Source organism: Battus philenor, unplaced genomic scaffold, assembly GCF_028537555.1.
Source record: "Battus philenor isolate CCGP_79_NKW_IND1 unplaced genomic scaffold, ilBatPhil1.0.hap1 SCAF_5, whole genome shotgun sequence".
NCBI classification, from domain to species: domain Eukaryota; kingdom Metazoa; phylum Arthropoda; class Insecta; order Lepidoptera; family Papilionidae; genus Battus; species Battus philenor.
This window is the reverse complement of record NW_027181715.1, coordinates 1,357,164-1,385,159: the sequence shown is the minus strand read 5'-3', so window position 1 is coordinate 1,385,159 and position 27,996 is coordinate 1,357,164. Positions and strand designations below refer to the sequence as shown.

The 27,996-nt window shown below is 33.2% G+C and overlaps 1 protein-coding gene across 1 annotated transcript; it reads left to right on the top strand.

The window, feature by feature from the left end:
* The first annotated feature begins 15 nt into the window (after window positions 1–15).
* On the top strand, window positions 16–25,151 carry LOC137929448 (uncharacterized). The gene is made up of 7 exons (XM_068772400.1): window positions 16–381; window positions 10,463–10,626; window positions 11,652–11,737; window positions 16,338–16,421; window positions 17,281–17,408; window positions 18,364–18,459; window positions 23,903–25,151. The coding sequence occupies exons 2-7, from the start codon at window positions 10,489–10,491 to the stop codon at window positions 24,421–24,423; spliced, it is 1,053 nt and encodes a 350-aa protein (XP_068628501.1). The 5' UTR covers window positions 16–381; window positions 10,463–10,488; the 3' UTR covers window positions 24,424–25,151.
* Window positions 25,152–27,996: the final 2,845 nt, after the last annotated feature.

The window sequence follows — 27,996 nt, the reverse complement described above, 5'->3', positions numbered from 1 at the left end:
TAAAAACAGCTGACAGGTCCCCAATTCTATTAGGTTTTAAACAAAAATGGGTTTAGTTCTGTGGTTGTAGTGTCGTCGATTCTGTCTTTTCGTGCCTCCCTTTCTATTTTCCAATTAATTTGTCCAGTGCGTAAAATAGTTGAATGCAGAATTAAAAAATATCTTTAATTTTAATTTCCCTGTGAATATTGATATGGTTTTCCGAAGCGGTGATATTCCTTGGTTATCGAATATTATCAATACTTAGGGCTATATATTTTATTTACTCTATTTGTTATTTATCTATCTGATAACGATGTTATCACCGTATATAGTAAGAACTGGTTACTAAAGAGTGATGGTGAGCTTGTTAACATCAGAACATTGATATTTCAATCAAAGGTAATACTTATTCAATCTATTATCTAATGTTTTTTAATCAGAATGAAAATAAAACTTTTTGTATTATTTTTACATTATTATGATAAGTTCATTAATATTTTTGATATATTTTGTATGTTATTGTAATTAAAGTAGGAGAAATAAAAATGAAATTTATTTCTAACTTTAATCTTTATTTAATTGAAATTTTTAATTATTATATTTAAATTGTGGTGATGTTTAGCATGGTTTGTATTTTGACATGATATATGTTCCATATATATTCAAGCTACATCCTTTAGTTAAAAAATTATTCTCATGAATAAGAGAAATTTATTCACATTCTAAAATATTTAAATTACTTGATTAATGCATTCATAAAAGCTTTTGTGAAATTTTTGTTATTTTTTTTAAACTGCTTCTTTTATACTTGTTACATATAAAGTTATTTTAATAAATAATTTAAAAGAATAAAACTTATTATATATATTATATAGGAAAGTAAAATCTTTAAAGGGGTGAAATACCTATATATTTCACCCCTTTAAAGATGTGGGGCCCTTTAAAGGGTGAAATATATAGGTTTCTCATTTAGTTGCAATATCCATTTTTATTAATTAAAATATATAAACCACTATTTATATATATATATATATATATATATATATATATATATATTTAGTCTACAAGTGGTTTATATATTTTAATTAATAAAAATGGATATTGCAACTTAAAATATATAAATATATATATATATATATATGTGTGTGTGTGTGTGTGTAGTGTAATTTATTATCTGTTTGTCAATTATTTCCTGTGCATATTTTGACTTAGAAGAATAGACATTATTATTAATTATTAACAATATTTTACCATATTGTATACATACACACACAAGGATTGAGTAGGAGCCTGCCTATTGGATACTATCTAAAAAGACTGGTCATCATAGCATTCTTTGGGTGATGTGTGTCTTCCAGTGAGTGTGTATTGGATAATATAATGATGATGATGCCTAAGTTGAAAAAAGTAGTATGAGATAGAGTTTTATCAACAAACACTAAGGTCTTTTTAATTTGTGACCAATTTCTGATATTAAATGACAAAATGAAAACATTAGTAGAGTTCTTTTTCTGAATTAATTATTTTTAATATTTTATTTATACTGATCCTTACTAAAAACTTTCATTGTCGCCACATACAAGTTATTATTTTTGGGTTTGACCCAATCTGCAGGTGAGATTGATCATGTGACAGAAAGTTTATAGCCTTCAATTACAAAGAAGCAAATAGTGCATATAGTAATATTTAATTGAAGGCTCCTATGAAAGATGCCTATCACCAGAAATAACAGATGTTTGACACCATAATTCTACAAAAATAATACCATTATCTATTTATATGTATATTTGTTTTCAGATAAGTTTTATCTATTCATATCGTTTACTTTCCCTGTTAGTGTTTATTGACATAATATTAGTTTGTAGATAATGAAAACTTCAGTTTGAAATAATTTAAGTATAAATTACGCCGTAATATTTTTATACCATTTATCGACAATTTTGATACACTCACCTTTTTTTTTACCCAATAGATAAGTGTGTTAGAAAAGCGTGCAAAAAATTCGTTTCAAAATACATGCGGCGTTAAGTAAATTTGGGGATTTGTTCAACAATATTAATAAATCGTGTAAATTTAAAAAATATTTTATTCAAAAGATTTTCTGAAAAAAAAAACGATATATCGAAAATTTTATTTTGTAGCTGCATACAGACAAGTCTCTGTAAGACACTCAAAATTAGGAATACGTGCTAGAATATAAAATTGGAATTAAAGTAATGTAGAAAATGTAATACCTGTAAAATTCGGTGAGGAGGTTAGGTATGAACGGAACAAAGAATAAAAAGGAATGAAAGAATATGTGAATAATAAAATTTTGTAAAGAAATTATTATTGTTATAATATCCCTTGGGTACACCCCAAGACGAAGAAGTACGAGAAGCTACCAAAAACGGAGGCCATTAAAAGAAAAAAAATTAGTGAAAAAAAATATATTAATTTTTATTGATGAAACGAAAACACTCATTTTAAAATTGTGTGAAAAAGACTGTAAAAAGAGAGTTGTATGTACTTATATTCAAACTGGGAACTTATTGAATGTGTAATTAGGGGATTCATAATAATGTCGTTATTGATTAATTAAATGACAGTATATACTCGGAAATATTCACAGCGATCACTTTTATACTTCATGGGAAAGATGCCAGAAGAACACGATTTGATAGAAAAACCAAAATCAGATTAAGATCCCCTATACTGGTTATATTCGATGGATGGATTGTAATTTAATTTGTTCCTGGGTGCAGAGATTCCGTGCAAATGCTTCAGCTATGAAAAACTCACTTCCAAAGCTTAGTCAATATTAAAGGACCCCCAAAAACATTGAACTAATTGCTCTCTTTCTCATATTGCTCTAACCCGTATATGTGAAATTGAACCGCTTTCAATACCGTAAAAGAGTAGCCTAACTAGAACTTTCAAAAGTGATTATTCATAAAATTTCAAATAAGCATCTGAAGTGACATCCTTTTGAAATTGTAATTGTTCAATAACTAAAAATTTTATATCAATGTTGGAGCGTTTTCGCAGTAAAATCCTCTTTTTTGGAGCGACTAGGTTTATTTTCACTTAAACTGCTTCGTGAACAAGCAATGCAAGTACTACCGTTGTTATTAAGGAAATTGTTACTCTAACCGTTGCTTTGAAATAATTTTTTAAGAACATAATATTTATGCGCCATAATTCAAAATCTCGTATGAGTAGTGACATACACGGGATTAATATTAAAATAAAAATAAACTCGTAACGCCTACATTTCGTTTTCAAAATATTAACAAAACACTTCATGGGTATGGATGTATGCATATATAATAAAATTCCACGAGATATCTCTGACGTTCCGTTTTTTAGTTTTAAATCTAAAATTAAAAGTATTACATTAAATCAATATTATTGTAGCGTTCAAGACTTTTTAGTTGATCTTTATGTGTCGAACTTGGATTTTTAAATTATTTGCATGCTATTATAATGTTCACTTGAAAAATTGTTATATTCACTTTAAAGAGCAGCTATTGGCCTTCTTTTCTGGCCGGCTCTTTTCAACAGTTCACCATTATTTCCCGATGATAACTTATTACTTATAATGTTAAAATAATCGTCGATTCAAAAGTGCTTATATTTGTTCAAAAATGATCGAGGCCAAGCGACAATGTTAATGGTGAGAATTACCGACGCATCATTACGGATATCGTTGTTGAATATGCTTCGAGAACGGCCTTTTCGAAAAACTGATCTGTCGTTTTGGGGATATTTCGTGGCCACCAAGGTCACTCCCATTTAACTCCAATGGATTTTTTTTATGAGGCAACCTCAAAGAGACAGTTTACAATAACAATCTCTGAACGAAAATGTTCCTCGAGAAATTAGCTCAATTGCAGCCTGTGCAAAACAATATTCAGTCCTAACAGTGTCTACAACTGGACGAAATCCTTTTGGATGATATACTCTTTAAAAAAATCCGCATTTCTATTCTATCGTTCAATTAATTTTATTAAAACCTTATATCACATATTACATTTTTTTATTAAAATTGATAACATAAATCTGTCAATACCGTTGTTATGTTGCCCCTGGAAAAGGAGAATATTTAAGAGGATAGGCAATTCTAAAAAATCGAACAATTTTTAATCCGAAGTGCTCCTGTGTATGTTTGTCGTTGTCGTGTCGGCTTCCGCTAACATTTATATGGGGGATATAACGTAATCGCCACGCTTGGCAGGTGAACGCTGCTGCTCATACGTTGGAAGCTTGTTTATGAGCAATGGCAATCATATATCAATAATGCACAAAGTGTGAATTACATAACGTTGTATTGCGGAATCGAACCTGTGATCTATCATCGCATGTTTTAGTCCTCTACCGGTGGCCTCTACTACTACTACTACTACTACTACCACTACTACTACTTAAAGAGGAGAAAGGGGTACTTGTTGTGTGTACATCATCATAATTTTAGCCATATGATGCTCACTGTTAGACATAGACCTATCCCATAGATTTCCTATGCTGATGACTTTTATTACGACGTTAATAAGTTCATCTGTCCTTGTTAAGGTACTTGTGGGTTGCCGTTCTCCGCTCCGTTTGCCAACCCATAGTGTCTGGTTCAGATTATTTTATAATTATACGCGTTATTTCTTTTGATCGATAATCGACCTTTAACTTCATGGTATTAACGCCCGAAGTCTTTCAGAGAAATATACAAAAAAACTTTAGGGATAATTTTTTTAACATGGGTCAATGTACGAAATGTAAACCCGATCAAACATTACCATTGCGTTCCAATAAAAAACCGGTTGATTTCAACATTATTCGAAAACTTAACTGATGGATATACCTATATTAATTGCTGTTTTTGTGACTTATTTAATATCGCAGTCGTATATTTGCTATTTATGAAGTATAATTAGCATGTAATAAATTATTAAAATCATGCAACTAATTTTATAATCACTGCTTATTAAATATTAAAATAAAATAGCTTATTACATATCTATATAAAAGCTATATATGATGTAATCACTGTGCAATATGTCATATTTGTTTATTTTTTTTCTATTTAAATGTTTCAAGCCAATAACTTATGGCAGTACAATGTCTGTAATAGTAATCCGAATTGTGAAAAAGTCTTTTACTATTATATTATCATTATGCTATTTATTATTTTTGGAACCGTTGATTTTAGGATGAAATTTATCTTATAATTAACAGTAAATGAGCTATATATTCAAACTTTTAAAGCTTTTGCAACTATAAACAATCATTCTGTATATTGATGGTAAAATATGCCACTATAATGAGTGAAATAGTTATAAAAATAGTATATAAAATTCAAGCACAGAAAGATTTATTAAAAAATAAATTATCAAGACAAGTAAAATAAAGGTATTTAATTTTAAATTCTATACATAAACTAGATAAAACGCAGTCGTTGTTTTGCCCTGTATGTTATTAACAAATAAAAAATATGGGTTGATCGTAAAGGGGTGAAAATTTAGAGTTGTATGTATTTTAATATGCTGTATCATAAAAAAATAAAAACAAAAAATTTTGTCCAAAAAATAAAAAATAACTTTAGGAGTGGACCACTCTTAACATTTAGGGGGATGAAAAATAGATGTAGTCCATTTCTCCACCCTGGCCAATATGCGCGCTAAGATTCACGAAAATCGGTCGAGCCATTACGGAGGAGTTCAATCACGTACACCGTGACACGAGAATTTTATGTATTAGATCATGGTTGCACAGACTTATTAAGACTAGGGGCCACTCGGACAAATCATGAACTGATGGCGGGCCGGCCGCCATAAGTAGAGGTAATTTTTTTGGTTTGCCATCCATTGGTCTGTGCATCCATGTGTTAGATATATCTATAAAATTAATAATATTTTTATGGATACCTTTTAAATACTTATTTAATAGCGGCTCGCGAAAAAATATTACTTTTGATAAAAGCCTCCGGCTTTCTTGTAAGCGTGGCCACCCCTGGTTTATATCAAGGACAAAGTGACAGCAGCCATCAATCACCTTACTTCTTTGCTATTTTATTTTCAACACTGAGTTTAGTTCCTTCGTGATTGAAGGACGGTCAAAGACTTTATTTCCACGTAACTCTCACGCGTTTACATCTGTGAGAGGTATGATCAGACATTGATACGATGTTAATAGCGAGGTAATGGCGAATTACAAAAAAAAAATGATGGCATTACCATGTTGCTTTTGTTTTTAATTCTGAATACCTTATCGATAATTTTACATAAAATTGTACACCCTGATATAGTACCGGAAGATAGATTAAGCTCACGTTTTCATGTGTTTTTTTAAATGATTTCCGTTTTTGGGGACCTCTCGTTCATACTCTGTCATGGTTCACAGGAACTGTTTTGTGAAAAATAATTTTTCACATGTAGCGTTCGCGCTCCCTATTGCTGGCCACTAAGACGATAATACTTTTAAGTGAAATAACTCTTGCGCTTTCGAATTCAAATTCGAAAGCCGAATTGAATTCGGACGCCATCATTGATTTGGTCGCTGTCGTTCTGTTAGGATCATGTAAATTGTAAAGACTCTTTATACGTTTGTACACCTTCATCGATCATCGTTCGCCATTATCTTCCTCGCCAAGTGCTCGGGTGATAACTCACCTCCGCCTGAATAGCGTATATTCACATATTTTAATTTTCACACCCATTTTTTATTCGTCTCAATTCTTTCCTCTTTTATCTCTTATAAACTCTTCCATTGCTTCTCATACTTTATCTCCTTCCATACATCGCATCGATTCCATCGCCTTACCTCAGAAATTCTAAATAGCAGTTTGGATTTATTTTGTTTATTACTTATGTTCTATTCTTTAGCTTACTTTAATTTTTGTTAGGCTATCTTAATTTTTCTATTTACTTCCAAATCCTATATCACAGCTTTATCACTATTTCTTGCTATTCGATCAGGACATCCGTTACTTTCTGTTCTTTACTTATTTATTCCTTCTGATGGTTTCTCCTACGACCTTTCTGCTAAATTCTAGAAAGGTGCGGCCACTCTCCTCATAGTTCTCTAGCGTTATTTCGTTCCTCGATCCTTTGCTGCAATCGAAACTGGCAGTCTTTTATAAAGGTTACACAGACGGCAAAGTGTATATTTTTTTTCTTAATATGGTGTGCTTTTAGCGAAGCCGCATGCAAGAAATCGTTGCACGGCTCTCTTCACAACCCACTATATCTCCCACTGAGGCATCTCAGACCGAGCCCATTTACACTGCCTATGATAACAAACCTCTTCATAACGTTGTCTTTCTTTCCCATAGCGGAACATATTGTAGAACCTCAGAAAAATATTTGCACAGGCCCCTAACAGAACGATTAGTGTTGGCTTCTCTGGCATAATATGTTAAAAATGTGAATTAAAATGTCTCTGCTATGGTGAGGATATTAACGAGCATGACATTCTAAATATATGTTAAACGGCATTGTATACAGGATGATTGATTATGGGTGTAAATGCTTTAAAGGGGGAATGTATTCTTTATTTGTTGTCAATTAATGTACGGTACACCCTTACCAAAAATCAATGATTTTAGAAATATTGCAGTAATGATAATATGATAACAAAAAGCGTTTTCAAATTTCAGATTACTACTTTTAATGCTTTCGCCCTTTTCAAGCTTTTGGAAATTTAATCGATCATCCTATACATATTGATTATATTTAAAGCCACTATCATTTTTAGATTCTATAGCTTGCGTAAATTTGGCTGTGTTGTATGTCTTGTGTAATCACTTTGGTGTACAAAATAAATCGCTACAGAATAGAACCACAATAATTTATGTATTAAATATCATCCATCTATCTGTTCATTTGTTCGCGTATGTATCAAAGTCTTATGTAGTTGATGAAATCTCTGAGCTTCCAATTATTCCAATAATTAAAACAAACTGAAAGATTTACGACGATAATATTACGTAATTAAAGGTGCTTTCAAAATTAGAATTACGTTCTATATACAAAGACATTATAAAAAGATGGTATGTGAAAAATAATGAAATAAATATGCATCGAAATTAAAATGACATAATAGACGCCCACGTAGTCTGAGCGATTTAAATTCTATGTGTTATCTGTTCCTTTGTTTCCACTACGCCAAGAAATAATTTTCGATGTGACATTCACGTGACTGAATGTCGCGCGGTCTATATTAAATAAATAATAAACCGCACTATTGTTCGTCTCTTGTTTATAATAATACGCTCTGGTTTGACTCATATGCGACTGTGCGATGGCTGGTGACTTTTTAAATCGTTTATAATGTAGTAGGCCACCTGTACGCGTCTAAGGAGCAACAACTCCATTGTTCGTTATCTACGCGTGTCGCAGTTTTGAAAATCAATACAAACAGGAAGATTTGTCCGGGGGACTATTTTGATAGACCGAATATCACCTGGAACTGTATTGTGTTCGAAATAAGTTAGAATTAAATTCTTAATTTTAAAAACTTATTTGTGTCTCCTCAGTTATATAAAGAGATGTTTGTGTGTTGTATTAAGTGCTACGAGAGCTGTGGTAGCCCAGCGGTGGAGGACTGAGATTTGTAGTCGTAGGTCGCGTATTCGATTCCCGGGTTTCATTCTTATATAATTCAGTTTGTACTTTATAAGATTACCACTGCTCTCAAACAGGTTTTCACACTGCGATCACCCGTCTGCCAAGCATAGCGATTATGGTATATCCATTTTTTTAATGGAATAAGGCCTTACCTTGCGGAAGTCTATCCTAAGTAAGAAAAGGACCAATATTTAGCCACTTCCGAGTTATTAATAACTTCTGAAGATGCCCCGTGAAGGGGTGAAACACGTGTTGAGTGATTTGGCGGTGGCAGTTGTGTGATTCGCATTGTTTGCTGCATAAGCATTTATCAGCGGACTGGCGGGCGGTGCACTTTGTTGCACGACTACTACTGCATGTGCGGAAGTGGCTAAATATTGATCCTTTTCTTACTTATGGTATATCCCACCATAGTTATTTTTGAAAAAGAGACTTATACCTTGCAGTGGGCGTCTATGGAATGAAATGGCGACTATTAAATGTCATTCTTTATGTTAATACCCCCTCGACTTCTAGATCCTTCTACATGTTAGACTCTTAGTTCTCACTCCGACCAATACCCTCCGGCACCACGAGATACTTGATGGGATTCTATGTTGGTGATAAAAAATGGTATTTCACAACTCGAAACTGGAGGTCCACAAACATTTATCTGGTTTCTATAATAATGAACTAGTGGTGTTTGACTTGACATATCAATGTAAGCAGATAGTATTTTGAAAAGCTTAGATACTGTTAAAAATTAGCGTATATCGTATTCGGTACAACGTGTTGACCTGGCTTTATTCGATTTTCATCCATCTGCTAACAAAGCCTAGAAACAATCACAGCATTTTTAAACTCGGAGCTTCAGAAATACAAGAGCTAAAAAACATCTACTTGAGTAGCGATGCGGGTCGTATTGTGTTGACTAATTGATAATTACTCGGTTATTTGAGAAAGGTGTGAACCTTTTCTCCTAAGATTGAACTGTCTGAATCGATATCAGAGTTTGGAGAGAATCGATTTGTGTAGCCGGAGAGTGCGGCCCTACGTCGCACACGGACACGAGGGCGGCGCATTCTAAATTCGGTTTTCGTTCGCGCGCCGAAACACTTGAGCGGGTGAAATGACCTAATGTCCCGCGAACTTAAATTTTGAAAATGTTTCGTGTGAAAAAAAAAGTAATGAAATCTCTTGTATTAAACGAAATCAATCGATTGATCGATTCTATATTTCGCTTTCATTTGTGCGGCCAAAGAAATATAAATGAAATCAAATAGATGTTTTAATACCATTTATAAATATTATCGATGAAGTGAAAATAAAAATTTACAAATATCAATCAAAGATGTTTGGATAAAATAATCTATGATAAATAACAAAAGTAATAATATAAAGAGAAAGATAAAAAAAAAACATTAATATTACCATACAAATAAGGATTCAAATATTTTACCTGTATCAATATCTACTTTCAAATATGTCGTCATTGTCTTCATAACAAGTTTGGGTTAATGTGTTTTACCAATAAAGGCTGAATCAAATTAGGCTTCATCTGTGTCGAGCATTAGTCTTTTTGATTAAAAAAAAAACATCATATCACCCCATAGACTCCCGCAACAAGACCGCTCTCAAAGATGGTGGTGCCATGACAATGTCTTGCGCTGCCCGTATCCAGCGACATTCCGCGACCTTGAATATTTTATTGGTACTTCTAGCAGGGTAACTATCCATCCACGCTCCGTCTACCAGCTCGTTGAGGTCTTATTCGGTCTCTTACCGGATTTTATATTGCTTTAGTGTAACTTATATAATGTTATGATTTACTTTATATGAACGCTACAACACCATGTTTAAACCTATATATATATTTTTTTAATTTGTTAATCTCCATTGTCCAGGGTGTAGCTGATGTTAGAGCCTCACCATGATGCACATGTGGATGTGGTTCGGCTACGACGTGGGAGAGTTCCTCTTCCCCGGCCTGGAGGTGAGCTCGCGCTGGGCGTTTGCACTCACGTGGATCGTCCTGTTCTTCGTAGCGTTTCTCTTCGAAGGTTCCAAGGTATGTATGATATACAAATAAACATGTTACTTTAGTGCTAATAGCAGGAGTGGTTCTAGCTCGTGTCGCGCCCGTATGTAATGAAACCCTGGCGCCCCTAAGGCCTCACCTCCCTCCCCCCTCGCGGCTACTATTACTATTAACTACTATTAGGGACTATTAAGGAGCGCCACGGCGCTCCCTGAGACGGCGGCGCCTGTGTGCATTGCACGCCCTGCACCATAGGTTAAGCCGCCCCTGGCTAATACATAGAAATATCCTTTGATGTATCTGGATGAAGACTTGAATACCTCTGAAAACAGGTATCCACACTTATTTTACTTCTCTAACTGATATTTTCTTTTTAGGCCCCTGTACATATTGGCGTCATAGTTACTTGATGTAACTATGTATTTAGATATGTTTTATGTGTATATATCTGAAATAAAGAAATGTATTGGATATACAATAAAAATTTAAACAAGCCATTATGATAGATTATGATTATACAAATATTAACAAATAGTTTTGAAAATAGACGTCTCATGTAAGACTTACGCCTCTCCCAAATATCGTCACAATGACCGGCTTTGTGCTGTCTGCGTTAAGCGACTATGTTATACTTTATATCAAAATAAATTGAAAATAAAGTTATCGACAGTACTCTGTGTTTGTTACAAAACACAGCCCAGAGATTTAAATAAGCAATTTCATAACTTGAGGCACTTGCTGTTTACTTTCCTTTTACAAGACGCACAGACACACGACATCTGTACACGGTTGAAATTCCTTCTACCTGCACTAAGCGTTTTGCCAATACTTTTACAGCGCGAAAAGCCTTTCCACTCCTAAGTAAAACAACCTCCCGCGTCATTATTTCCAGACAATTATAACACGGAAGTCCTTAAGACAAGAGTCAATAGGTTTCTTGTACCATCGTAGACCTCGTCATCGCTTAACATCAGGCGAGACAGAGGTCAAATGCTTCAGCTATAGAGGATAAAAAATGATCAGGACACAATGAGCACATGAGATTTTATATGCAGGTGTACTTGGCAAACGTACAACGCGAGGCGCACAAGAAGCTGTATCCTTATCGGTCTGATGAGAGGAGAAATTTGCTGTGTGATCGGTGAGTGCTTGAGTTTTATGATAAATAGCATCACAGAAGTAGAGGCAAAACGAAAGCAATTCTGATTTATACTTCACCGTTTAAAATTACCCTCGTAAATTCCTGCGCAGTAATTTTTAATTAATGCGCAAGTAAGTACATCTGTTCAAGTACACGGTTCACTGTAGAAACATTGTATTAGTGGTGACATGCGGGTTGTGGAATGAATCCTTCGTTGAACTTGCGTGGATATGCCAAGATATCTTCAGAAAAGTTGTTTACTCAGGCGTCCACTATTCACGTTACTGTAGCAATAATATTGACCGAAATTCAATAGAAAGCTTAAGGTACATGAGATTCAGTGAAACGATAGTTTAACTCTTTATATATTCAATAGACGAAAAAACAATTCATATACGGAACCCTAATGGTCTACGATGTGATAATAGAATACTATATAGCATGTTATACATAGCAAGGCTGTCAGACGAGAAATGGACAAAAAGGGTGACACTATGGAAAGGTTCATGGGGAAAATTTCAAAGGGGACGACGATATTAGCAAAACGGCAGGTCCGAGCTGGAGACAAACAGCACAAGACAGAGGAATCTGGTCTTCTTTAGAGGATGCCTTCACCCGCGGAGGGGTTCTTGTAGATTAAAGAAACAAGCCGGATGTAGATTAAAGAAACAAAACAACAAATTCATAACTATGTAACATTTCTTTCTACAAGAAATTAAAGGGTTTTCTATAATTATATAGCATGTTATCCGTACATTAATTAATTAAAATTTATTTTAAATATTAATCAGCAGCATTATATATTTTTAGGTCGATATACATCCAATTCTAAATCTTTTAAAACTAATAACCAATCAACATGTATATGACAAATGGAGTATGAAAATCACTCCATACAATTAATTGAGACAGCAAACAATCACACAGCCTACAGACGGAATAGAACAACCGACCATTGTACTGTCAAATGTTCTCAGAGCTAAGTTTCAATATTTTGTATACTGTGTCACACGAATAGCAAGCAGTCATTGTTTAGTCTGTTGTATATCGATATTGAATCGAATGTGTATTTATTCGTATTTGCGCTAAATCAAAACTAAATGTAATACAATATACAGGGTGATTTATTGTACATGTGAAAGCGTAAAACACTGAGGGTTATTTAGTGGGTAATCCAGTAAAACCATCTCAGTGTTCGCCCTCTGCAGTATGTTAGGAATTCCGTCCCCAAGTTAAGGAGTTCCCACAGTCTCACGCGCTGGTATATTCAATATTCCGTCCCGAAATTTATTTATTTAATATATTCTTTATTGTACACTTTAGGATACATTTAAATAGTTTTACAATAATATACAAAAAAGTACAAAAGGCGGTCTTATCACACGAGGCAATCTCTTACAGACAACCATAGTATGGAAAAGGTAGAAGAAGCACTAATAATGGGTAGTTGACGTGTACAAAACATATGTATTTATAAACAAACTTATATAAACATAAAATAAATAAACACGTCAAACTGATTACGATTGCACTTGTCTCACAAAGAATAAAGAAACAGAGAAAGAAAAATAAATGAATTAACAGATAGATAATTATAGGTCTAGTAAATATTTCTTAACCATTTTCTTGAAAATTGGCAGTGAGTTAGCACGTCTCATATTCAGCGGTAAATCATTCCACAATCGAACGGCCTGTGTGGTAAAAGATTTGGCTGTAAACGAGGAAGAATGCACCAGAATTTACAATTTTCTTGCTGGCGCTGAAAACCCTTGCGGTGCTATTAGGTTCGATCCAGAGTAGAGTGCTATATACAACTATTCTGTCGTGCCAAATTGTCTTAGCGTTTGAAAGGGAAATTATTTGAATTCTACTGCAACTGCGCAATGCAAAATGCGCGGGAATAAATGACATTGACATTATTAGAGCTGTGACCGTGGTTTGGTTTGAATAGTAAAAGGTACCACATATTTTAAATACGTTTTGGTTATGAAAGCTATAAATTTATAACTTTACTACTTAGTACAACTTTACTAAAATTTAATTTGAGAATTGTCAATAATAATACACATTTATTATTATTTATGTGAACAGATTAAAAATCTTTGGGGTATTATTAACACTAGTAGAATTATTAACTCACTTTGAACTGAGATTTGCAATTGTAGTATGAATTATATTAGATTGTATCCCGGAAATCGAACTTGCGACAAACGACCACAAGTCTCTGTCCTCCACCGCTAAGCTACAACTGCTCTGACAAATTAAACTGTTATTTAATTAAGAGTAATGGCCTTGTTGTACCAACTGTACGGCGTCGTTTTCAAGTGTAATAAAAATTTAGAACGGTTTTTTCTTCCGGGAGTTCTGACGCCGAGCTGTGACAGCCTTACACGGCTACCAGCACTAACTTCATTCACAATAAAGAAAAGCTTAGATTCTAGACATTTTGCTATATCGTTAAAACTTTTAAATAATGTGTTTTTTAACTTAATGATTATTTTCCTTCTAAATTTGATTTCAAATGTTTTTTTTTAATGATATTATCTTGAATCATCTACTTTCATTAATTTATCTTTGCACCGCCCGAACGGTTTAAGGGCAGAGAATGTATTCAGCGTTGAATTAGCCGTTATATAAATTGTATAAAAATTGTTAAATAAATATAACTAGACGATAAAAGTCACAATTTTATATTTTATGTATAAATAGCCGAATTATGTATACACACTTTAGGATGTAAATCTAAATTAAAGTAAAATATTTATAATGTAGGTCGACATGGTTAAGGTAGTGGAAAATCTGGATGTGGGCAGGGCTAGACCGCCCATTGTGGCCATCTTTGCAGTGGGCGTTCAGCGGCTGTAAAGAAGGGGGTTGTTTATTAAAAATATTTAATAACACGATCTACTAAGAAATATTACATAACTAGACATTTTATTGTTTGAAAATTTTTTTAAAAAATTATTCAAAACGCTATTTCCATTTTACGCTAACGTGTTTAAGTTATTGGGAGTTGATTTTGAGTCTTTGTGAGTCTAAGCTAGTACTCTGGTAAGCAGCGATCCCCTCGGAACCTAACTTAGAAATGCCTCTATTAACATGCGATGACCCTCACGTTGTTCAGTTGTTTTTTCTTGACGGCTTACTCATCAAAGAGAAGTTTAATAAACAAATATCTCTTGCTTAGCTTACGTCTGCGTATTAATCTGCAAGAAGCCATTTACTATGTTTATATTTAAAATTCCAATTGTTTTTATTGTCAGTTTGATATCGAAAGGGATTATTCGAATTGATTAAATTAATATTTTATAAGTAATTGTAATCTAATGGAATTCTTAAAATTTAAAAGTAACTTAAATAATGAATGCTGGCTTAAGCGTAATAAAGGTTTTTATTTAACCCTTAATGCGATTCCATGCACTTTTTGAAATATATCCGTAGTATAGACGTATTATTTTTTTTTAATTTCATATAAATTAAATAATAACGTATATTAGAAGCATCAGTCAAAATCTTACGCCAAAAAATTCTGGCGGCTTATTTAAACTGTACAACAATTTAATTTTTATAACAATAAATGAGTAAAATTTATATTTCATTTTTATGCTTAACTAATTATTTTTACAATTTTGAACAATTATTTTTTTATTAAATTAATATTTAATTACATGTTAATTGGAGCTATATTTAGTTATTACATAAAAAAAGTGTACATTTTTAATTTATCATAGTAAATGTGTTTTTTTAAATAATGCAAATAATTATTAGTTATCTGCAGCCTTTGTTCCCAGCACGGTTGGCGTGGCACAATTCTCTTTGTCAAATCGTCGTGGACCGTACGTTTTTTATATTTTAAGTTTGGAACAGACAATAAAATTTATTATGTCGTGTAATTTTTGGCCAGTATTTTGTTTTTACCCCATTTTTTATGATTATTAATTTTGAATATTATTTTTTAATTTAGTGCATGTAAAAATTGTAATATTTTTTCCCTTAATTCATTTAATATATAAGTATAAATAATTGTTTTGACATTGAATTATTTATTACCGTTAATAATTTAATATTGTATTTTTTCATGTTGATACTAATAATATATGTAAGAGTAACTTTTGATAATTATTTTTATTATTTATGTCTATTATTTTTCATTAGCGATTTTTTAATGTCATTTTAGATAAATTTATTGCGTTGGCATTTATTTATCATTATAATTACATTTGCAACATTTTGCAACGGTATTGGAAAGCGGTTATCAGCTAAAACGGATGTGAGTTGTTACATCGATTGATGGCCGGAAGTGTCAGAATGCTGCAGGAATATGAATTTTAAACTGTACAGTGATAAGACATAATTTAGATTGATTCATGCTATGTTTTGTTAAAATATACCGATTTTAATTTTTACTAGATGGACATATGACCTTAAGGTACCCCGGAATACCCTGGATCTAGGTTGCTTTCAACATGACTGTTTGGAAGTCTCTTGAGGAGACAAATGACGATGAAGTGGTTTTAATTGGCATAAATTTATTGAACGCGTCAATGTTTATTTCAAGTGCCTATGATGGTGGATCTATGAACATTTGTTGACGGTGCAGGGAGCAGGCGGGAGCGATGGAGCCTACGACCAGCCGCAACGCCAGCACTGGTCAGGTCAGCCGGTGGGCATCGCTCCGAGTACGGTTCGTAAAATGAATATAAATTTAAACCTATGTATATCGAATTTTGATATCAAATGCAAAAGAATTTTCTCATCAACTTTTTGTATTATATAAGATATTATGTACTTGTTTGGTAAGAACATTAAAATTTATTTTAATTAATGAAACCGTTTCATGATTTAACTGTTAGTAATGTAACTGTTACAGTTAACATCTTCACTGCCAGTGTCTTGAACATGAGAGTCAGTTAGAAGCCATATTTATTTTTGGTTGTTTATTTGTTCAAAAAGGATTATTAATGAAGTACACATGTAATGTAATTAAAATACCAAAAAGCAATCATAAATATCACGCGCTGGTGCGAAACCGGCACTACAAAAGGAACTCTCACTATCAGTGGCGGGTCTTGCGTTTTTTTGGCACGAGGCGGATCCTTTCTCGTGTTAATATTGCAGGCGCTATAACAAAAATTATAAAAGATGACTAAATCCCAATAATTCGCCAACGAAGTTAGAACATTCAAGCGTAATGCAGACATGTCAGGATGTTGGCTCATAAAAGTTGGTGGATAGGCAACTCGTGTCGGCGTATACACATACACACACAAACACGACGCACACAAAGTTTTGTTATAAATATATATATATATATATATATATATATATATACATATATATATACATATACATATATACATATATATATATACATATATATATATATATATATATACGAGTATATATTAAAACTTCCACGTATTTCGTCAATTTAAAATTCTTAATATTTCAATATTTTACATATCATAAATAAATGATCTGGTAGGAAGTATTTCGTCGCTTAACGCATGTGTGGTGAATGGTATAATGGTCGTTTGGGACAGTATGGCGGTGACCATGCACCAGTCGGTGGTATTCCTGCTGCACAACGTGGTTGGCTACCTGCTGATGCTGGCCGTCATGATCTACAACGTGCACCTGCTGCTTGCCGTCGTCTTCGGAATGATGCTCGGTGAGTGGAAGCTGGTGCATTCCTAGCTAATATTCAGTACCACAAATTTATCTGCATCAGCATTCAAACAATGATACATTAGTATTATTATGTTTTGGTTTGATAGTGCGCTAGCTAATGTGTTTACAAACTTTATGAGACATAGCATTTCGTATCTTAAAATGATAAGAATAAGTTTTATTTAACTTATTTGTGACACCATTTACTTCTACAGCGAATGTGAAATGATAAAGCGCTGGATGTGTCTAGCCTTATCTTGCAATTACTTTCCCTAGTGGGGTTACTGTACTTACAGTGGACACTTGTAGTGTGAATGGGCGTAACAAAATTTAAAGCAACTACTGCTGTATACATAATTTGAAAAACCGATGGACCTTAAACCATTTTAAAGAATGTTTTGTGTCTTAGACGTCAAGTCTTGTTTGGTGCCAAAGAGCTTAATTTTTTGAAAAAAAAAAAGCGTCAAAAACTCGCCTGGTATCGTACGTAAAGGCCTCTGCGGGGACGCCGTTTTGACACCATTGAGGAGATAAAAACCGAAATGGAGGAGGTATTAAAATCTATACCGAAGAAAAACTTTTTCGCCTGTTTCTAAGACTAGAAATAGTGTTGGCAGAAATACGTTTTATTGGACGGCAATTACTTTAAATGAGATAAAATTGATTTGGAACAATAAATAAGGAATTTGCATTTTATAAAAAACCACCTAAATTTTTTATAACAGTATAAATATCTGTAACGGAAGTATAAAATCTCTTCTATAATTAATTTAACATAGAGTTTAAATTGTTCATGTCATATTCTAAAATAATTAGATGTAAACAATGCATAATTATATCCAAGGTTATTAATGTAAGTAATATAAATTTATGTTATGTATTTCTGTTAGGGTGCATATTTGAAATAAATAAATATTCGATTTTTGGGTTTTAAATATAATCATGGCCACCTTCAGGATACTTCCTGTTCGGCACCAAACTGACGAGACTTCAGATGCAGTGCTTCAGGACCAGGCGAGTGGTTATTTGCACACCCGAATGCGACGACACCGGTAACCCATTCCGTTTATTTATATCTTCCTTAATTTATTACTAACTAGATAAGTATACACACACACGCATGTAAATTGGTTCCATTGAAAGTTTTTAAAACTGGCCAAAATTAATTATCATGTCAGGCGAAAGACGCACACTGCAGGGAATAGGCTTCCCAAAAAAAAAAAATCGCCACGATGACCGTTCTTATTGTCCGCATTCAGCAGTTTCCCGCGCTTTGGTCATTCGAAAGCCGCAATAGCAATTAATATAAAAAAATTGTAATTCGAAAATAGAACTCCTTACTAATCTTCACATAAATTACGTCATTATGACATTTATTCTAACGAGTTGATCATTATGAATTTAATATGTCAAAATTATCGTTTGTTTTTTTACGAATTTTAAAATAATCTATATATAGCTTTTAATGATAAAACTACATTCCGAAAATTATTTACAACTCTTTTAACGAGTCCATGCGCCATATATACCAATCTAAGTAGAAGCATTGGCTGCGTTTGAAAATTATGTCTCAAATATCTCCAAAGAGTTTACATGGTGCAATGACCCATAGATTGTAAAAAAAAAATTTGCAGTGTCATTCATGTCTTCGTGAAACTGATATGCTATGAGCACATGAACCTTTATTTTGTCTATCAGGGCTTGTTGATTAAAATTTTTTTGTATAAACAGTTTCGTCATAATCATACCACGATATACGTTTTAAATTTAACACGTTTCATTAAACAAAACTCGAAAAAAATTTTGCTATCAGTGTAAAGAATTTTTTAGTGTTAACAAATATTTGGTTAAATTCCTCGTTATATTGGATTAAGTAGATATTTGGAAGTTTTTTTAGACAAGGTTGCGTTGGTAACCTTCTAAGCCTGTTTATTCCAACTTTAGCCCCACGATCCAAGGGGATGGTGGTAATTTAAGTTTAGCCCTTTGTTGTGGGTATAGATGTAAAAAAGCCGATTTAAAACGTTAAAACCAAAAGTGGCGGTTTAAAACCCCAAATAAATCTTTTTAAACGGTTTAAAACTCGCCTACTAAAATATAAGAACAGTGTTTTTACACATCATTATCGACAATACTTGGTCTTGTGTTAGTTACCTATGCAGTTTATACTTATGTAGGTAAGTATATTACATATAAAGTACTATAATTATAAAGAAACAAAATTACACACAATATATTAAAATATGTACCTAAATCATAAAGAAATTGTGGATAGGCGTTTTGACCTTTATTTCCAAGTAGTTAAGGTCTGAGTAGACCTTAACTACTTGGAAATAAAGGTTAAATTGAGGAGTGGACCTTTGAGTAAAGGTCCACTCCTCAATTTCTGTTCAAAGAGTTTGCCGACAGAGAGCCACCGCCGACTGCTATGCACACACACAGTCTGTCAAGAAAGTCATGAAAAGAAATAAAGTGTTGCCATATTTAATTTTAGGACAGAAATGTCAGTCAGTTTTACAAAGATAGTGGCGCCTCATAAATTTTCATGACTTTCTTGACTGTACGATTATCATGTTGTCGAGTGGACTGTGTAAGATTAGCCAGTTTTTTTTATTACTTTCAAGAAAAAGTCGGGTTCCTAATAATCTAATTTTATAACAGCTCATTACATTTTAGTTATTTAGTAATGTTTGGCATATTTGGTACGAGTACCTTTATATTGAATCCAAATTTGTACATTTTTTTACAATACTGGCAACACTGACATGTCCGCACGCAACACGCTATGTATGTGTGTGTGTGGTGTGGAGTAGGCGAGCTGGCAACGTTGCATCTTGACGTCTCTCCGCGTGAGAAGTGCAAGTGTGTGAGTTTGGTTTTAAACCGAATGAAACTGATTGATAAATCTTTTCAAAATAACCAATATAGTTAACAAGGTAATAGTTTTTTAACTTAGCTAGGTAATGTCAACGCTTGGAATAGATAATGTGTTTATATTTAAGAAAAACATAGTCGTCAACACTAAACGTTTAAAATCGAAAAAAATGGGTTTCTTCGGTTTTAAACGGTTTTTTTCGTTTTAAACCGATTGGTTTAATTCGTTTTAAACCGGCCTTACATCTATAGTTGTGGGCCATTTGAACGTATTGCCAGATTTCGATGCCAAAATTTAGCAAAAAAAAAAGGATTTTTATAAATAATGACGGTAAATAATTATTAGGTATAATTTCGCTTGACGAGACCAAAATTTCAACTGCGTGTTTTGTGTCGTTAAGCAAATATATCTGTGGTAGACGGCAGACTCCGCGGGGAATCCCGGATGTTTTAAAATCTCGTTACTGAATGCAGTTGTTCGCACCTGTATGGCTCATAGTACACCAATACCTCGCTTTGCGTCGTTTCGTTTTGCGTTTTTTTCGAAGTTGCGTCACTGCTTCTTTAGTACTAATTTTTCACTGTTCGTCGTTAGATTTTCGAGGTTGCGGTGTTTTGGGTTCGAGTCTTTAATTTTTTTTTTGAAATTTTCTTTTTTTCTAAAAGATGGCAACACCTTTGTTTCTAATAGCGCCATGCAATCAAAAATCGGGGATTCCCTTTCAAACTAAAAATCAATGCAATTTTAATAGTTTTATTTTTACTTTGTTTTGCTAATTTTAGAGTTCAGTTTCAATTGCGTAGTGTTCTGTAATGTTGTGTGTTGTGCTTTTTTAAAAGAGAATAATAAATTTATATAAATTTTTACGTGTTGTTTCTGGTTACAAAAAATGTAAATATTTCTCTAATTTATTTATTAGCAAAGTTATATTATTTTTGTTTTTTAAATGTTTACTTTGTTCAATTTTCTCTTTAAAAAGTAGTATTTTCGTAACCCTGCAACCTATCTTCGATCTTTACATGGTTTGTTATAGAAAATCTTAATTCACTTTGCAGCATTTGCGTCGTGTTTTTTTGGAACGTAACTACGACGCAAAGTGAGGTATTGGTGTAGTATTAAGTTGATTTTAATTTGAAATAAGTTTCTGTCAAAATTGGAGTTTAAGCTCATTGGTTAATTTAGATTACATTGTGATTTTTACCTAAAACTTGTCATTAAAGTTTCTAAAACGAATAATATTTCTTTATGTTAAAAGTTACGTATGTCACACATGTAAGAGGGCATAAGAATCTTAGAAAGGCTAAAGTGACATGACACAAAAAAGGTTGAGAAGCACTACTATTAGCCTTTTATGATAAGATGAAGCATTTCGTTAAAGGACAGCTCGAATCGATTTCAGTTTTTATTAACTTAATTACATTTGCACACAGCAGACAGTTTCACGATGACGGTATACCTATCTCACATGCTTTCATAACCAGTAACAGAGACGGCTTAGTTAAAATGATTTATGACTCGCGTTAAACTCGACGAATTCCCGCCAGTGCTAGTGATGTTCTCTGCCATGTGAGTGATCGATAAATTTTATCGGTAAATTATTTGTAAAATCCATAGATACAGCGTTACCGTTAGGACGTGTGTCCGACACGGTCACGGCTGGAGAACGTCAGGTAGTCGACACAGTCCGTCACTAATTTACTCATCACCACCCTTTCGAAAGAGCGCTGCAAGCGCGAGAAATGCAGCTGGGAGGTGTGCGAGGGCAAGCTGTGTAAGGAGTTGGATGCGTTGGAGCTGCAGCACACCATCGCCGCCGTGGCGGTGGAGCCACGCCCCCACAAGTACCCGCGCCGCTAGTACTGTCACCATGATCACTTCAGATCCACCCTCCATTATTACATCTGTACCACTAGGATTGTAGAATTGCCTTAAGTTTTTAAATAATCCATTTTTAAAGTGTACTCATTTTTAATTTAAAGAATAATTTTAATTAAATACGTAATACTGTACCAGAGGTTCCCAAACTTTTTCTTATAGATCTCATTCAAAAGCTCGTCCCGGTGGACCCTTTGCAGCTATCTACCATATTCACAAAACTTGATCAAAAATGTTAAGATTAAATTTTTTAGTTTTAATATCATGCGATCAGCAGTAATATCAGACTTACAGGAGATATGTTATTTAATTGGTGCTTACAATGCCCAATTTAAAAAAAAATTGTGTCGGTCGGCGCAGTGTCTGAGGAATTGTCAGCTGCACGGCGAGTTGATTAAAATTCCTTTCTAGTCTCGCTTATATTTTGTGCTACAGATTACTATGGAAATTTGTGGTTGAAAAAAATAGAGTTCCAACAACAAATTAAAATTTTCAAACACAAATTTCAAAAAAGTTAAAATGTGCCGGTAACATTTTTTTACCAGTAACATTCGCTGCATTTCTGAAAATATTATCTGTATACATTGATAGGTAAAGTCAAGTCAACAATTTAGTTCTTTACTATTGAAACCAGATACATTTTCGTAGACTTCTGCTTACGAATTGTGAACCTCCATTTTGTCACACCAACGGGCTGGGATCTATCCCTGTCGACTTCTAGACAACTTTGGGAACCTCTGTAACTAGATCACCGAACGCTTTCCACGCTACTTTGTATAGATTGTTTAATTTTTTTGCGTACTATGAACAGTAGTAATTGGACTGTAATTTGTTCATTACTTATATGGTTGATTGTATTTTTAATCATTTAGTTAATACATTAGTGAATATAAATTTTATTATTTAATTATAACAGTAGAAACGTCATCTTTTCCTTAGTCTATGGTCATTAAAAAGTTTTTTGATTATTAAACAAAAGACTATGAAATTATAATATTTAATTATTGAAATAAGGTGATGAAAGATCATAACCTCCACTGCCCTAAATATTAGCGCTTAAATTCAAATCGATGGAATATTCCCTAAACTACTTCTGTTTTTTTCGCCTATTTCTAAATAGCAAAAAAAAAACAAAAATGTAATTCCATTACTCAGTAGTGATAGGCGATGAATACAGATAATACTTTAAAATATTATCTGTGTTCATCTGCTATAGATGCTTCTATGATGCATTATCTACTATATGATGCATTATATACTATATGCTATAAACGCTGCTATGACGCTATATCTGCTATAGACGCTGCCATGGTTTATTATCTGCTATTGACGCGCTTAGGAACGGGGCGTATCACGTACCTACTATCACTGCAACGAATTATAAACGGAGTTATTTATCTATTTTACAGTAAATACATTTAACTGTTATCATTTTAGAAGTGTTAGTACTAATGTTATTCTGTATTTTAAATATCTGTAAGCATTTCATAAATTGTACGTATAGTTAATTTGAGATTTTTTTTTCAATTTTTCCAGCAGCTTTGTTTGTAGAACAACGATACGACGCACAAATAAATTCTTTACCGTCCGAGGAAACATGCAAGCAGTCAACTGACGGTCCTTTTCTTTCATATTTCTTATTTATTTTTAGCTTTCGTATTTAGATGATGTTGACAGTATTTGTAATGTAGTTGTAGAAAAGGTGTTTAAAAAAAAGGTTTTATAATCTGTCTCCATTGTTTTAGCTGACAGCACGACTCCGCCGCTTTTGAACACCCCCACGGATTCAGAATCAGATTTCTTCATTTGCCGTACTCGCACCTGTATACAGCCGTCGCATTACTTCCCCGCGAGCACCTCCCGAGACTCATCCAATGATTTGGCAAATGCCACCTGTTACTACGGTGCAAAGAAGTGTCCCTCAAAGGTCGCCAGAGCTAAAAAGGTTCAAGCTCTCGCACAAGGCCACTGCCACCACACGGAAAGCGAGAAAGAAGACAGCCCGAGCGTAGAGGACGTACAGCTATTAAGAACAGAACGGCAAGGTTGTTGCAAGAAGAAACAAGAGCCGCCGCCCGAGGAGAAATGTTGCAAATCTAGTCAAGAGTCCGCCGTCATAGTACACGAGCCGAGTCAGTCTTGTTGCAAGAAAGAGAGTGTAGAGAGGGCCGAAGTGAAACTACGGGAGGACAGTCCACAGATAACGTGTTGCCATAACACAATGTCCGCTAGCACGGACAGCCAGGAGCAAATTATAAATCAATAAAAAAAGACTCACTGATTAAAAATTGAGGCTCAAAGTTAGACAATAATTATAAAAGGCTTGCGGAAAAAGATTTATTACAAGCAGCTAGCTTATTAGCTTAAATAATTATTTACTTTTATGTTGTTTGAAATGACGTAATTTATATAAAACCTTATTTATGGCCGCCATGTTCTTCGTCATTAAAAAAATAAAATTTTAAAAAATATAAAAAGATGACGTCTCGGTACGAAGTTTTGGCGGTCAATAAAAAGTAATGACATTAGAAGTAGTTTTTTTTGTTTGTATTTAACTTTTTATTCTATAATTTTGCATTATTATTTACTTCTGGGAAAAATATATTTGTCCCAAATTGATTTGATGCAAATTTAGAAGTCAGGGTTTTAGTGGAAAAATTTAACGAACTTTTAGAACTAGACATATCAGTTTATGAATAATAATTTAATTTTACTAATGCGTAGAGATTATAAATGTCAATATTTTTGTATATCTGTAATTGATTTTTTTTATTTGTTCGTTGTATGATTGAATATTGTTTAACATATTACGATAGTTTTAATCTGTACGAACTATTATATATGCAGTTATCTGTTTAATACTCGACTTTGATCATAAATGCTATTGTTTATTTGAAATATTAAATTGTAATGAAAATATGGAGAAACCTACACTACACGCTACAATTCATTAGAAATTATTTGTGACTTGCCATGTGCCAAAAAAACACCATGTATTATTATTATTGTAATAAATAGATATTGTTTTCATTGCAATTTTTATTAATTTTCTTTTTTGGGTCACAAGGATTACGGCACCTACAGTCCAATATCTTTTCTCCCATATGCTTGCAACTAATTTCGCTGGCTTTTGCTCTTCTGATAGCCAGTCGGTCAGCAATAGCTGTTTCTTTCATTTTTACTCATTCGATAAGTCGATTATAAATATAATTTAGAAGAGTCCAGATAGAGCGAGTAATGCATCTTGATACAATTAACATACCTCCATATGTATAAAATAAATGCTGCTACGATCAACGTGGTGCAAACGTAAGTAGCACCGACTTTGTTTTCAAGACCTCGAGATAATTAAGTGTCGCATTGATACCTTTGCGGTGCAACTATCTGCCTTCAGATGCAAATTGTTTATGAGGTAACACTTCATCGTCCAAAATACAGCTATGTTTGAAAATGACGCCCTTTGATCCGTTTGTTTCCGGTAACCATTTAAGATCTTAGACATGGTTGTATACGATGAACTTTGTAAGGTTTTAAAGATCAACAAGACAGCGTTGTCGAGAACTATACTCTAGCAAAAATGCAAACTGCATTAAAAAAGATATGCTCGTCTGAAATGGCAGTAGGTGGCCCGTGTAACCTCAAGCGACGATCACGAGTCTGTAATGGTAGTGTGGGTAAGTAAGACAAGTTATGTAAGAAAAGGACCAATATTTAGCCACTTCCGCACATGCAGTGGTAGTCGTGCAACAAAGTGCACCGCCCGCCAGCCCGCTGATAAATGCGTATGCGGCAAACAATGCGAATCACACAACTGCCACCGCCAAATCACTCAACACTTGTTTCACCCCTCCACGTGGCATCTTCAGGAGTTATGTTACACCGATTAGTGCCAAACACATACAGAGTTTTCTTATTTAGGATGGACTTCCGCAAGGTAACGCCTGATTCCATTAAGTATTTAAGACAAGTCATTGTGTTGACCTTTTGGGAAGGACTATGCCTTGGACGAGGAAACGCTTGAAATGAAAAGAACCAAATAATCAATATCATTTATTTTTAATAGAACGTTTAAATGAATAATATTAAAATAATACGTTAACACTAACTTACAGCTAGTTGTTTTGTTTCAAATAATCACATGACACGGCGGGCGCGGCGACGAATATGCCTGTCTCCTATCTCGAGATTCGATACAAAAAAATTTTGTTAATTTCTCCATTACAAATGTTTAAAATGTGTTGTTAAATTCTTTGTAGAAATCCCAATAATACCACATGCTTCACTTAATATTGAGTGATTTCCCATGTACTTACAAAACGATACTCAAATATGTCATACTATCCATATGATCATTGACAAGTTAGCAGAGTTCACGCATCCATTCCCCGGTTGGACCATTATAAGTTACTTTCTCATACAATATTTAAAATTTTACTACCTACCCAATTTAATAAAAGAAACTTGAATTAATGGACTAGTCGACATAGACATTGAATCGCAATAAACACTGGACCAAAAGACAATATCAGTGGTGATTCATACAGTTCCAGATAGCAAAGCACACAGTCAACATATCTAACACAGGGGTGTCAAACTCAAATGCTATCTAAAAAAAAAAAAAAAAACAAAAAATTTAACTATAGGTAGCTGAAAAAAAATCCATGTTTTATAAGAATTAAGCTGTAATCATAACCACTAGTAAAATAACATATTTATAACTATGTCTTATAAGGTTAGGTTTTCCATTAAGAGGAAAGACTATATAAAAAAAGATTTTTATTATAGGCAATAAAAATTTTAAATTGGCATAAACATAATTTGAAATGTTATCTGTATCTGTATAGATTAAAAATAAAGTATATTATTATTTATTACACTGGTTTGGTTATATTGTTTTATAATTTATATGGTATGTATTAATTGGACTGCAAAAATGTTATCACGGGCCACGAGTTTAACACCCCTGGTGTAATACATTGTAAATCAAATATGATCACCATCAAAACTGTAAATAGTTGGTCTCGAAACTTATGTGATAAATTATATTATTTACATAAAAACATTCACTTATATCTAAAAATAAATTAGTGACACAATGGCTGTGAATACAGAATATGTAGCGGCGATGTATTTCAAATGTAATCACTGGAAATATAAAACGTCTCACCGCACCCTCGACTGCGAGGTATCGTTAAAATAAATATGGCTGTCTGTAAAAAGAAACTCTACAGTTATCCTTTACCATGTAAAATATACATAATTTTACTGAATAAAATCCTAATTTACTAAGAAACCCGTTACACACACACAAATCTATTATACATAATAAATATATGAGGAGTGTCGGAACAAAACATGATGATTTCATGATGTACTTTGCACAAAACTACAAACACCGGCAAACTCCTTTGCCTTCCAAAAAATAACCCATATTTTTATTGTATAGATAACTCTAAAAACACCTTGTTAATTATGTTTTTTATTACAAATTGTATATCTATCATGTAAAAAATGGAAATACTATGTTATGGTCAGATATATAATATACGAAAATATCATGATTTGTACCAAACTGGAAAAAATAAGTTTTGAAAACAGACTGCATACCAGAATTGTATGAAATGTACAATGTTTTCTTCCGATTTTGTTTATTAATATTTATTAAACATGTAAATATCATGATTTGCAGGAAACTTAATTTCAGAGACTATTTACTTCAGGTATAAGCACAATTTGCACCTCACCAGCATAAAAGGCGGCTTAATTTAGTTATTCTTTTGAATGCCATGACTTTTTTTTTTTAAAGTCGTATTACCATGTTTTGTTCTGTCACTCCTTA

Coding starts and splice junctions, on each gene's coding strand:
- LOC137929448 (XM_068772400.1), top strand. CDS start 10,489: ATGATGCACATGTGGATGTGGTTCGGCTACGACGTGGGAGAGTTCCTC. Junction 16,422..17,280: donor TGGGCATCGCTCCGAGTACG/GTTCGTAAAATG, acceptor CGTTTGGGACAG/TATGGCGGTGACCATGCACC. Junction 18,460..23,902: donor ACCCGAATGCGACGACACCG/GTAACCCATTCC, acceptor CCATTGTTTTAG/CTGACAGCACGACTCCGCCG.